Consider the following 14192-nt stretch of genomic DNA (forward strand, 5'->3'; position numbering starts at 1 on the left):
GTAAAATTTAAGAAAAAAAAAAAATGGCGTCCTCAACACGTTCAGCACTTTTCTGGTTTGTTTGTGATGTCCAGAAGGTTTACAGAAATTAAAGTGATAATAGTTGGGAGCTATGTTTTTTCATCATTGCCAAGCTCAAAATGTAAGGATAACATTGCTCGGACCCCGTTTCATTATACAGTTTTTACTGCATTCTCAGATATACCCCAAAAGGCCAGAAATGAAGGATGACCATCATGCAATATAATTATCAATTCTAAGCAATATATGACGACCATTAGAAAGCATACATGATCCATAAAAATGCACAAAGAACCGCAAATGACCCTCAACGATCCTAGGAATACTTGGCGATCCTCAGATAGAAGACAGTGATCTTCTGAAATTCATGAGTATTCTCATTTAATATACAGCTTTCACTGAAAATAAACAGCATCCCTCATAGAGTTCGCAATCATCTCAGAAAATATAGACCCTCAGGCCAAGTATAATAATGGATACGGGCTTGTTCCTGGGGAACCTCAGCTTCAGGGGAAGAGCAGTACTAACTTCAACTTATCCTTTTTTTTTTTTTTTTTTTAACTAAACGCTATGCCGTTTCAACATTTCACCATATATATCCCTTCATGACCTGATGGTCCCTGAGGACCCCATCATGTTTTTAAAACAGCGCCATTAAGCTTTTTTTTTTTTTTTTTTTCGACCTGGCCAACCCTGACTTTTATTGCAGATGGTTAGTGTATACACACATTTTTTTGAGCAAAAAAGCTTGCAGCATTTAGGGGTAACTGTAAAAAAAAAGTTTCTGGGGTCTGTTGGGACCCCACCTCTCCTTCCGTGTGACTAGTTATTTTTTCCTAATTTTTATTATTTTTGACATCTAAAGACAATGTCAGTACCAAAATCAATGTTTTATGGCAGTAATTTGTTTGCAGATAATGACCAACCTGATTTTTTTGAAGATGTTGATTCAGACAGTGAATTATCTGACACTGATGTCCCTATTTGTGATGGTTACAAGAACTTTGTTTGTGATGGCTGTTTACCTTAGTCATTCTGTTGTATTATCATTATTAACAATGTAGAAGTCACTTTTCTTTGCATTTGTAAGAAATGTATTATAATTTAGTTTTTTTCCCACAATAAAAGTAAGTTTTCTTTACATCTTTGTGATACTGAAACAAAAAAATTCTATCAAATTAGAACATTATGAGGATAGATTTATTTTATGATTATGTTATCATACTTTCTACCAGAGCTTGTTATTATGTAAAGAACCTATCCCATGAGTATATATATATATATATATATATATATATATATATATATATATATATATATATATATATTTGTCTATTTATATATATATATATATATATATATATATATATATATATATATATTTGTCTATTTATATATATATATATATATATATATATATATATATATATGTATTCGTTTTCGTTTTTAAAGGCTCCAACATGCTTGCATGTGTCGGCCTTGGTCACCTAATGGCGGCTCTCCATGATGCACGATCCATTGCAGCCTCCCTGTTCAGTCCCCCTTAACCCTGAGGTCACACTTAATGACCTCGTCCCGTGTCTTTCTCGGTCTACCCCTCATAACCCCACCCCCAATATTAACACTTCTCACCTTCCTCACCCAATTATCATCCTCCATCCTCTCCACATGTCCAAACCATCTCAGTCCACCTCTCCTCATCACAACACCAATACACTCCAGTCCCATCCTACCTCTCAACCCTTCCATCGTAAACCCAGCCCCTCCAGGCCTTGGACGCAGGAACGCACTGCACATCCACCTAATCATTGTCATTTCTGTACGTCTGAGCCGGTGAATATCTTCCTCCTTCACTGCCCAGCTCTCACTACCATACAGCATTACACTCCTAACACATGCTGCATACAAAGACCCCTTAGCACGTAGGGAGAGTCCTCTCAATGTCAGGAGAGGCAACAGCTCCCTGAACTTCTTCCAACCACTTCTCACCCTAGTCACAGAGCTAGCTCCAGGCCCACCTCCAGCACACAACATGTCTCCCAAATAACAAAACTCTTCCACACACTCAAGAGATTCACCAGCAAGTTCAATCCTTTCACGTCTGACAATCTCCACCTGCTCACCCCGACATGCCGTACACATGAAATCAGATTTATCTCGCAGTCTACCTCTGATACCACTACATCTCTTATGCACCCATTTATCACAAATACAGCACAAGATGGAATTACTTCTCACACCCTTGTGGCAAACTGCACATGACCATTCTCCTTCGACTTTGACAGTACCGCCACCAATCCTAGATATCATCACTTTTGTTTTATCTGCATTTACCATTAAGCCCTTGTGCCTCATACCATCTCTCCAATTCCTAAACCTTTCCTCCGCCTCCCTTTCGTTCTCTGCAATCAACACCAAATCATCAGCATACAACAACTTTGACGGGAGTCCGTTTCTAAAGTCACGTGAAAGGGCTTCAAATACCATGATAAACAACATGGGACTCAAGACTGACCCCTGATGCACACCAACATTCACAGAAAACTCATTACTCAAATCTCCATTCACTCTTACCTGGGTGTGAGCACCCGCATACATAGCCATAACCACCCTAACCAGCCACTCCTCCAAGACAAGTTTTGTCATTGCCCACTTCACCACCTCTGTAGGGACTCTGTCGAAGGCCTTTTCCAAATCAACAAAAACAAAATAAAGATCCCTTCTCCTACCAATATATTTTTCCTGAAGCTGTTGAACAATGAATATGGCATCAGTGGTCCCCCTACCTGGCATAAACCCAAACTGCATCTCATCAATATTCACTCTTTCTCTAATCATACCTTCTAAAACTCACTCCATTACCTTCATTATCTGATCTAAAAGCTTTATACCTCTATAATTTCCTCTTTCCAGGGCATCACCCTTCCCTTTTTGCACATTTACAATTACACTCTTCAGCCAATCATCTGGGACAACACACTCATAAATAATACTATTTATCAGGTTAGTGACTAACCTCACCCCTATATCACCTGAGGCCTTCAACATTTCGGAAGTCAACCCAGACACACCTGCTGCCTTCCCCACCTTCATCCTGCCTATTGCCTCACTCACAGTAGCAGCATCCATCAAAGGCCAAGGGCCTGACACTGGATCTGCTGGCTCCAAACCTTCCCTGTCCCAGTCAAACTCCTCATACAACAACCGGTTATAATGCTCTCTCCATGCATTTTTAATATCCTCACTGTTCACCACTACCCTTCCTTCATCATTCTTCACACACTGCTTACCCATAATATCCCGATTATCCCTCTTCACCTGACCTGCCACCCTAAATATCATATTTTTCTTTTCCCCATGATTTAGGTTATCAAGTAATAGTCTCTGTGACTCAGACTTTGCCCTGTATACCTCTCCTCTAGCCCTCTGCTTGGCAGCCAAATATTCCTCTTTGCTACCACCCTTCTTCCATTCCCGGAAAAGCCTTCTTTTCTCCTTAACTGCAGCTTCTATACCCTCATCCCACCACCAAGTTACTTTATGCCTTGGTGGTTCTCTTGTCCAACCACATGTTACATCAGTAAATCTCAAGAAATTGTTCTTGAGGGCTCTGTACTGTTCATTAACGCCTCTGTCTACAGCGCCCTGTTCAGCCACTACTCTCCTCAACTCGCTATTGAATGCATCCCTTACTACTTGGTTTTTCAGCTTCCGTATTTTCCTCCTAGGTACATAACTCCTCTTTTTCATCACTTGTTCTTTAAGCACCATATCACAAATCAATAGTTTGTGCTGCTGCACACACTCCTCACTTCCTATAACTTTAACATCCCTCACTAACCTCCTATCGGCCCTCCTAACCAGAAAATAATCAATCTGACTGCTATTTCCCCCAGACTCATACGTAATTAACCTTGTCTCTTTTCCTAAAATATGTGTTGCACACAATCATGTCCGTTGCCTCCCCAAACTCGAGTATCCTTTCCCTTTCTGCATTCCTTATACCATACGCACATCCCCCATGCACTCCTTCATAACCTTGTGCTGTTTCACCTACATGACCATTTAAGTCCCCTCCCAAAATCACTATCTCATCATCCCGCATACCACCCACTACACGTATTAAATCATCCCAAAATCTATCTTTCTCTGCTTCATCCAATCCTGCCTGTGGAGCATATGCTGATATAATCGCAGCTATCTTTCTACCCAACAGAATTTTCACTACCAATATCCTGTCGCTTACTCTCAAAACATTCATAACATATTCCACCCATTTCTCCGCAACCATCACACTAACACCTCCATATCTGTCTGTACCCCCCTGCCAAAACAACTTATAGCAACAGTCCTTCCAAACAATCTTTCTGGCTGATCCACCCCTGTACTGGACTTCCTGCAAACACACCACATCCACCCACCTCCTACTGAATGCCTCAAAGACTTCCCCTGCTCTTCCCCTCAAACTTCCCACATTCCATGAACCCACCCTCATCCCCTTCAGTGATTTATTGTCCTCAGGCTTGCTTTGAAACTTATTTTGTCTTGTCATCTTCAGTATTAATAAAGGGGGATAGACATAGCACAGGCCCCACTCACTGCACAGTCCCAGGTCCAGACAATGGATCTGGGACCCCTAGCCCACCAGCTTACCAGTGGCTGTGGTAGTGGCCTCGGGGCACCCTGCCAGGACAGCTGCAGGGACACCCCCCAAGCGCGCCTTGGCACTGCAATTATCCCGCCATTATACACCCATTGATAGGGCAGCCCCCTGGGGCGCTACTCCCAGGTTCGGGCTCCTCTCTATTGGGCAGAATCAGCGGCCTGGGAACCGCAATGCCCTGTACCTTCTAGCACAGGCCCGAGCCCCATCTTGCCCTGGACCCATGATCTATTTCGGCAGAATCCCCGCCACGCCTTCCCCCAGAGGTCCTCCACTAGGTAGAGGGGGCAAAGTTTTCTGGTTGCATGCCTTTGCTGTCGCCAACCCCTGTAACGTAGATAAAGGAAATGTTTGGGAGAGTATGCTGGTCTACTCTCCATGTTACTGTCACACTGAAAAGGTCAGCAAAGGAGGATGGTTAGATAGCTAGTGAATCAGGAGCTCCAGCTCTCCCTATCACCAGCATTCCCATTCCCCTAGGGAGTACTACCCTGTTCTATCTATCTATCTATTTATATATAATCTCTTTCTCTCCCTCTCTCTATAAATACTGTATATATATATATATATATATATATATATATATATATATATATATATATATATATATATATATAGTTGGAGACTGGCATTACTGATAGATGATACAAGTCACCACTTGAAAGCCCAGGTGAATTCAAAATAACACAGAATCACAAAAATGACGGCCCATGGTATGATCCCTTGCTCCCAAGCGTCATGAAAATGACGCCCCATGGTTAAGGGGTTAAACATTCTGGGTACTTACAACAAGTCCCTGGCTCCTGGACTGGTTTCAACCACCAGTTTGCACTCCACAGTTAATCCTTTGCACTCTAAATTCTAATTTCTTAACACTGCACAACACTGCAAATTCCCATGTGTTCTAGTGGCAAGGTATTGCAGTTTATTCACTGTTTATTTACAAAAAACGAGCACATGTGGCTTGCATTGCGATAAACATTTGCTCTCGATCAGAGTTAGGCTGTGACTATTGATGATGGGGTAACATAGTTGCCATATCGCAACGGCCACATTACCAAACTCCTCAATTATCATTACCAAATTTAACTTTTCATAACCAAATTCATAAAGCTAGCATCTATTCTTCACTAATTATATATACAAGTGGAAATACATGTAATCACTCTTCTTATAATTTACAGCAGGTTATTTATTATCACTCTATATAAGCTACAAAATTAATCAGAGAGAGCAAACAATCCACCATCTCCATCCTGTGTATCCTCATACATGTGAAAAATCCGTTTGGTATTGTATTATTCTGATTCATTACCAAACGAATTTTTCATTACCAAACTGGCCCACATTTGGTAATGAAAAATACCAAATGGCAACCCTGACAGGGAAGGGGGAGGGGGGAGGAAGGAAAGGGTGAAGGGTCCATGGTGTAACAGCTGTATGGTGCCGCGCGGCAATTTCAAAATACGGGTAGGAAAAAAGTCAGATTTTTTTCAAATTTTTTGCGATGTTTGGCCCATTTTGGGAATATTGGACCACAACACCAAGGCTTGATGGAAGCTGAGCAACCTGATTTTTTTGATGAACCAGGTAAGTTCATTATGGAAGGACATATTTCAATCACAAAGACTATCACTCAGCCCTATGCAACTCACAATATATATATATATATATATATATATATATATATATATATATATATATATATATGTATATATGTATATTTGATGAAGAGACAAATATATGTAGAAACACACATTACACACATAAAGATGCAAGTTTTGTGGCTGGGATAGATTAAAACTTCTGTCATTTGCCTTGCTGAGTTGCGTGGGGCTGAGTGATAGTCTTTGTGATTGAAATATGTCCTTCCATAATGAACTTACCTGGTTCATCAAAAAAATCAGGTTGTTCAGCTTCTATCAAGCCTTTGTGTGGTGGTACCAGTGCTTGACTTTTATAGAAGTCTTGGCTTCGATTCTCAGTCCGGAGTGTAAAATATATATATATATATATATATATATATATATATATATATAAAGGCTGAGGACAGATTATCTAGCTGGGGAGAAACTGACTTCACATGCTTGCACAAGGATTCAAGTACTCACAGATCAGAGTTGTTGCAGCCATCAGTCATATCAAAGTGTTCTCTCTTAACCCCTTAACCAGGGGGCGTCACTTTCGTGATGCTCGAGTGCAATGGATCATACCGCGGGGCGTCACTTTTGTGATTCTGTGTTATTTTGAATTTGCCCGGGCTTTCAAGTGGTGACTTGTATCATCTATCAGTACTGCCAGTGTCCAACAATAGTCAGCTCTGCTAATGTTATCTGTACTCCCATCCATTGTTGACAATTAGGCATTTTTTCCCATTCTTGACTCCCTCCTTACTTCCCCTCCATTACCTTCTCCTCTCACCTGCCTCGTGGCTCCACACTATGCAAATCTTGCCTGGATTTTTCCACTGATTTTATCCATTGAAATGAGACCTATGCCCTATTCTTATACAAAATAATGTATAGAAAAAAGCAAAAAGGTAATCGATAGTGCCATACATCTGGAACTGGCTACTTATCACCTGGGAACACCCCACGTGCACTCGTTCGCAAATTTGCCCTGCTTATTTCCCCTTGAAATATGCTGTATGACTTATTCTCGTAATAAAAATATATATAAGAAAGGAGAGGAGACGCCTAAGTGATATTTACAATCACCTGGAACTACCTAATATATTATGTATTGTCAAGATTTCCTGCCAATCATTTTATAGCATATAAATTAGCAGCTGTCTCCACATTGACATTGTCAACCCTTGCCTGCCCATATACATTTCGTCATTCAGTTTAGTGTCATCTTTCGAGGTGAAACCATGTTGGATTAGCGCCCCTCCATTTCCACAGCTTCTGCACCCATTGCAAAGGGCCCTGGGACCTCTACCCCTACTAAACCTCGTTTGGGAAGGGATAAAGGACTAAATGACTCTGCTGTGGAACGTGAACTGGCTGATTTATCAATGATAATGATGGAGAGTGACTTTGATCTTTCAGGTGAATTGTGTGATGAGCCTGGGGAGGAAATGGTGACAGAAACTGCCAGTATGAGTGCTTTAGTGTCCCAAGTTCGTCCTGGCTCTGAGGGAAAGGAGCCCTTAGTGCAGCAAGGGAAGGAATTTGGGAAGGGAGTGAAGAGGAGGCAGGTTAGCCCTGGAACAATGGCCCCGTGTGACCCAGACCACTATGAGTTCCAAGGTGAATCACCTCCCCCCTCTCCCAGCCCCACTTCACTAATATCTTCCACCTCTTCAGCCGAAATTTCTCCTGAGTCTTTGCTGTCAGAGTCTCCACCAGCACCTACAGTGAAGGCAGGCTGTAGGGGATGAGGTCAATCCCTTACTCGTCGTAAAAGTAGACCAGCTTCTAGAGTAAGGGCTGCTAGTGGTACATGGCAACCTAGGGTCAGTCGGAGTGACCTTGAAACGGCCCAGTCTGTCTCACAGCCACACTCATTCACCTTCACCCAGCCTACACCGCCATGAGAGGTAGCCCTGGATGCCTTTGTGTGGACAGAAGGTTCTGATTTCATCCCGGAACAACTGCACTTCAACGAGAGTTCCTCTGGGATACAGCCTGCCTTCACTCTTGATGAGGATGCTGAGTGTGTGGACTACCTTTTGGCCTTCCTTGATGACGACGTCATGCAGCACATATGTGATGAAACCAACAGGTTCGAGTCACAACGTACTGCAAGTGGTGCAGGTGCAACGAAAATGCAACAGTGGACCGTGCTTGGAGTGTAGGAACTATGTGTGTTCTTCGCCCTCATGCTTCTCATGCCTCATTCAAGGAAACATGAGTTGGAAGATTACTGGTCCATGGACCCTTTACTACCCTCACCCACCTTCAATAAGTACATGGCCAGAGATCGCTTCTGTAACATCATGGGAAACCTGCACTTCAACAACGATGTACCTTCCCAGACTGACCCACTCTGGAAGATCCGGGAGATTCTGAACAGAATGAAGGATAAATTTATGTCATTCTTCCACCCATTTCAGAAGGTTGTCATAGATGAATCCTTGGTTCTGTTCAGAGGACATCTGAGGTTCATACAGTACATTCCAAGCAAATGTCATCAGTTTGGAATCAAGTTCTTTGTACTGTGCGACTGTAAGACGGGGTACATCCTTGACTTGATCATCTATTCAGCAAGCACTGTTGATCTGGACAAAACACCCCCCCCCCTTCGCTTCTCAGGCTGTGTAGTGAAACTGCTGCTTGAGAGGTATTTTTGTGGGAATCATGTGCTGTATACTGACAACTATTATACAGCACCGAAACTTGCTAAATACCTTTCAGAGCACGGCATCGGCTCCTGTGGCACTGTCAAGAGTAATCATGCCAACTTCCCCAAGTTCCCCAAGGCAGAAAATTCGCAGCGAGGAGACATGCACCTTCTCAAGTCTGAGAATATGCTGACAATATGGTGGCATGACAAGAGGGTTGTGCACATGCTCACCACCGTACACAAGGGGGAACTGAAAGACAGTGGGAAGGTCGACCGTAGGACAAGTGAACCTGTTATGAGACGTGATGCTGTCATTGACTACAATATCAACATGCGACTGGTGGACAAGTCCTACATGATGATTGGAGAGATCGACTGCCTTAGGAAGAATACTATAGTATCCCTCGCCTAAATGTGCGGCTGTGGTGTGTCCCGCACATGTGTACAATGGTGCCACGTTTCCCCAACTTGCGATGTGAAACGGAAGCTATTTATGTACAAGGCATCACAAATACGATAAATTCAGATGAATAAAACTTACACTTGTGTATTTAGATGGATGAATCAACAGTAATCTTATTATGCATAAAATATTTATACAGTAACACAGAAACATGGCATACATATTGTACAGTGTTGCTAAAAGAAATTGTAGTCACTTTTAATGGTTTTTAACGTAGTTTTAGGGTGGGTAATAATATCACAGTTGTAGATATAAGATAATGAACCTGAAAAAAGAAGAAATATGCCAATATCCAATGTAAAAGAAATAATTCATATAATTCTTGTGAGTGGCAACACTCACCCAGTCTGACCTAAGGTAAAGTAAGTACCTCCATAGACCCAAGCATAGCTTGTACAGGTGTTACTAGGGAAAAATGCTCACATTTACTGGCTTTTACCGTAATTTTAAGGGCAAGGAATAATCACATTTATAATCATAAGCTAATATGTAGGACAAAATAGTAGGCATATGCCAATATCGAAGTAAAAAAAAAACATTATTCACTCGCGAGTGGCAACACTTCCACACCCAGTCGGTGGCCTTGACAGCATAGCTTCCTGGTGGTGACCTCGTGTCACTTCCTTTATGTCCTTTGCACAGACAGCATGGCAGCTCAATCAGCCCATTCCTCGCATCTACATAGCCAGGCTAAAGAAATTGTCTTCAATGTACGGTAGTATTTTCAGGAGGAGAAGGAGAAGGGAGTAGTTCCTCATGGCCTATCAAAGGTCGTCTGTCGTACAGCTGCAGCAACGAAGATTAGTGAGAGATCAGTTGAAAAAATCTCTAAAGATGCAAGAGAGAATGAGGAGATTCAATGTCCCAAGTTTAAGTCCCCCAAGAAAAGGAAACGTGTAGCACCAATGACCGATTTCTTTCATAACTTTAATGAAGGCGTGCTACAAAGAACAGTTCTGAGCTTTTATGAGAGGAAGGAAATCCCCACACTTGAAAAAATTTATGCAGAAATTAAGACCAATCTTTCGTATCCTGGCAGCCGTGAGACAGGAAGAAGAGTTCTTAAGAAAATCGGTTTTCGTCATGCAAATGTTGATGGACGGAGATTCCTAATGGAAAGAGATGATATAACATATGCACGGTGCATTTTCTTGAAAGAAATGAAGGAGCTTAAAAGTTCAGGCAAAACCATTGTCTATGTAGACGAGACATGGATCAATCAAAATTACTCTGTGTCCAAATGCTGGGTGGACAGCAATACAAACTAGGCCGTGGGAGTGAGGGTGCCCACAGGGAAGGGTTCCCACTTTATTTTGCTGCACGCAGGAACCAAAGATGGATTTGTTCCTGGAGCCACCCTTGTTTTCCAAGCAAAGAATGTAGGAGACTATCATGAACAGATGAATGCGGACACCATTGAAAAGTAGTTTAAGAATCAACTGTTACCCAAAATTCCATCATCTTCTGTTATAGTGATGGATAATGCATCCTATCACTCCAGAAAAATAGATAAATCACCAACTACTGCAACCAAGAAAGCAGAGATCCGAGAATGGCTGGAGAAGAAGGGTGTTACAATGCCAGACGGTCTCCTCAAAATGCAACTCCTGCACCTTGTGACTCGCCACATCGCAGCTGTTGATACAAACTACATCATTGATAAGATGGCCTCAGAACATGGATATGGGGTTGTACGCCTGCCCACTTACCACTGCCAATATAACCCAATCGAGCTAATATGGGCACAGGTTAAAGGCTACATGTCAAAGAGAAATACGTTCAGAATTGCAGATCTGAAGCCACTCGTTCATGAGTCACTCAACAACGTCACGGCAGACAACTGGAAGACATGCTGGGAGGCACGCAGAAAAACTGCTCGAGGATGATGAAAAGATAGATGTGGTGATTGACCATTACATCGATTCTTTCACTATCACTCTCACGTCTTCTGATGAGGATACATCATAACTCTTCTATCCTCTGTTTCGCACTTTTCTTCCCCATGTTTCTCTTCCTTCTTTTTCTTCTGTTTTTCTGCCTTCTGTGAGAGATAGAGGAATAGGCCTATTGGGGACACCTCTTAAAAAAAAGCGTGCCAAGACAAATACCTCAAGGGTGGTTTGGAAAAGAAGTCAAATTTACAATATATACAATATTTTGTAAAAGAAAATATCCAAAATGTCTCTTGCAATAAAAGAGAGAGAGAGAGAGAGAGGGGGGGGGCAGGCGGGAGAGGGGCAAGGTTGAATGCATTGTCGGTATGACCGGGGGTGGTGGTGGTGGAGGCATTGTCAGGCTGAGAGAGAGATGGAGGAAGGGGAAAGACAATGAATGAATGAAAATCAGTCATGGTACTGCAATAACGGGTCATCTGTCACCGTATACGAAAAATGATATCACTAAATATAACAAAACCAAATTAACAAATGAAAGGACAGTTATAAATAACTTGTAAAAGAATCAAAAGTACTCAGGGTGGCTCACATCTCCCGCCAGGAAAGAGAGAGAGAGAGAGAGAGAGAGAGAGAGAGATAACGGTATAGAAAACGTGGCAACACTGTACACAGGTGCGGGACACACCACAGCCGCACATTTAGGCGAGGGATACTTTAGATGGTACAGAAAAGTGTTTCTGCATTTCATTGACATGACAATGCTGAATGCCTTCATCCTGTACAAGATGAAGGTAAAGCCACCCAAGTCTTTCTCCCTGAGGTTGTTCACCAGGACTTGGGTTCAGCAGCTGCTTGAGAGGTATGGTTGGATGACAGCAACAGCTCCAAGGCACCATTCTGTTAGACTTCCTGACAGACTTGAGCAGAGGGAGTACATGGATTCGCACAGACTGGTGCAAATGCCTGCCACAACTAAGAGGAAGGCTGCGATCCGCAGGTGCCAGGTGTGTGCACATACCACCAGAAGCACACCTGTGTAAAAACGCACCTCTTGGCAGTGCACTGAGTGCCAGATTCCCCTCTCTGTGTAACCTGCTTTTTTGATTACCACAGCCTGAAGCATTTCTAAAACAATGCAATTGGAAATTAAATAATGTGTAAATAGCAAGTGAAAGCAATGGATGTAAATATGATTGAACAGTGGATAATAGTTTTATAAGTTACTGCAAATGACTGCATAACATAGTGTAATTAAAATAGAAATGTAAATAATGTAAGTACAATAGAAAATGCAAACAGAAATGTAAATAATTAGTAATATAAGAATATGAGTACAAATACTTGGAGTAATGACAGTGAAAGTGAAAGCTTCGCTCTCTACATAGTTTACTGAACGAGCATGTGAATGCCTGTAGTGAAAATAAACTACTGTTACTGAAGGAAACTTATGGATAAATACTGTAGATATATATAAGTGTAATAAAGTACTAGGAATATAAAGTGTGAGTGTGTTTATGAATAATAAATGACAGATTACCAGTGCGGAATGAGCGCGGGTGGGAAGCTGGTACGCGCTCGTAATTTACATTGCTTTCACAGTGTTTTTTTTTTTTTTGGAATATGGATTCCAAACTACTTGAAATTCATTGAATAGTGTTTCTAGTGATAATATCAGGCTGTGGTAATCATATTATGGGGTGTCAGAAGTGTAAAGTGGAGATTTCGTTACCCAGTTTCAGAAGTCTCCACAAGTCCTACGGTAGTCGATGAAGGCTCAACAAACATCCCTGGAGAAAGCTGAAGGTATGTGACATGTGCATATTTAATTATAATATTCTAGGACTAAGAACTGATTTTTGGCAAATACTTAAAAAAAGTCACTTGGAACGGAATTATCCCCGTGTGACGTGCGGAGACCGCTTCCGACATCCCTGCTGTTAAGGGGTTAAGGAGAACACCATAAGCTTCTGAGTGGTCTCTCACGGCTGAATAAGCATGGTTGTGACACGAACGAATGACTCGTCCATCTCAAATACCCCTTGCATTCATCCTCTCCAGCTTTGAAAACACATATTATTTCTGATGTATGTAGCCTGGCAACATACGAAAATCACCATTACCGTAACTGAAGAAACTTGGTAATATACCGTACAGTATTTGCAATGCCGTTATGATCTTCAGATAACACACAGTTATCTACCTAAATAATTAACAGACCACATAAATACAGGTTGATCCACAGAACTACCGATTGTTATTCAGATACATACACACCTATCCTCAGAAATACAAAACAATCTCCACAAACACATAAGACCCCAGAGACTCAGCATGAACAGTAAATCACAGCACATCCCAGACCCAGCAAATGATCCCGACACAGTATTCCACGATATCCCTAGAAACATGGCCTCTAATTTACCACCGATTGTTTTGCCGCCTCTACCCCCTTAAGTATCACTCACTAACACCAAGGTCTCTTCCCAGTCCTGCGTCCTGACACTAACTCCTCTTACTCTGCTGATCTGCCTGTTAAGTGTTCATCTGGTGATGCTCCTACTCAAATATACAGTATATCCCTCTTTTGAAATTCATCTCTTTTACTTCCTAAATAACTTGAGATTTCTTTAAACATGCTCGGTCAGCCCTCTTTCATTTTCTGAGTTTCTGTTCTAGATCTCTGACTTTCTGATTTGTAAACTTTTCACTGTTCAGATGTCTTAAAGATATATAAAAAGTTATGCAACCCAGGTGGACCTTTCATCGATTCTTATTTAACCCACCATGTCCTGGTAACGTATGGGGACATTGCAGTGTTTGGTCGTACTCAGTCTCCACAATATACTTATACATTTTGCAATTG

General features: G+C 41.8%; 1 protein-coding gene across 1 annotated transcript; it reads left to right on the forward strand.

Moving 5' to 3' along the window:
- The first annotated feature begins 10909 nt into the window (after positions 1-10909).
- LOC145414994 (uncharacterized) lies at positions 10910-11320 on the forward strand. The gene has a single exon (XM_080284413.1). It carries the CDS (start codon positions 10910-10912, stop codon positions 11318-11320), a length of 411 nt encoding a protein of 136 aa, XP_080140539.1.
- Positions 11321-14192: the final 2872 nt, after the last annotated feature.

The sequence above is a fragment of the Coenobita brevimanus genome, chromosome 101 (assembly GCF_032717465.1).
Source record: "Coenobita brevimanus isolate Jiangsu-jjx chromosome 101, ASM3271746v2, whole genome shotgun sequence".
Taxonomy (NCBI): domain Eukaryota; kingdom Metazoa; phylum Arthropoda; class Malacostraca; order Decapoda; family Coenobitidae; genus Coenobita; species Coenobita brevimanus.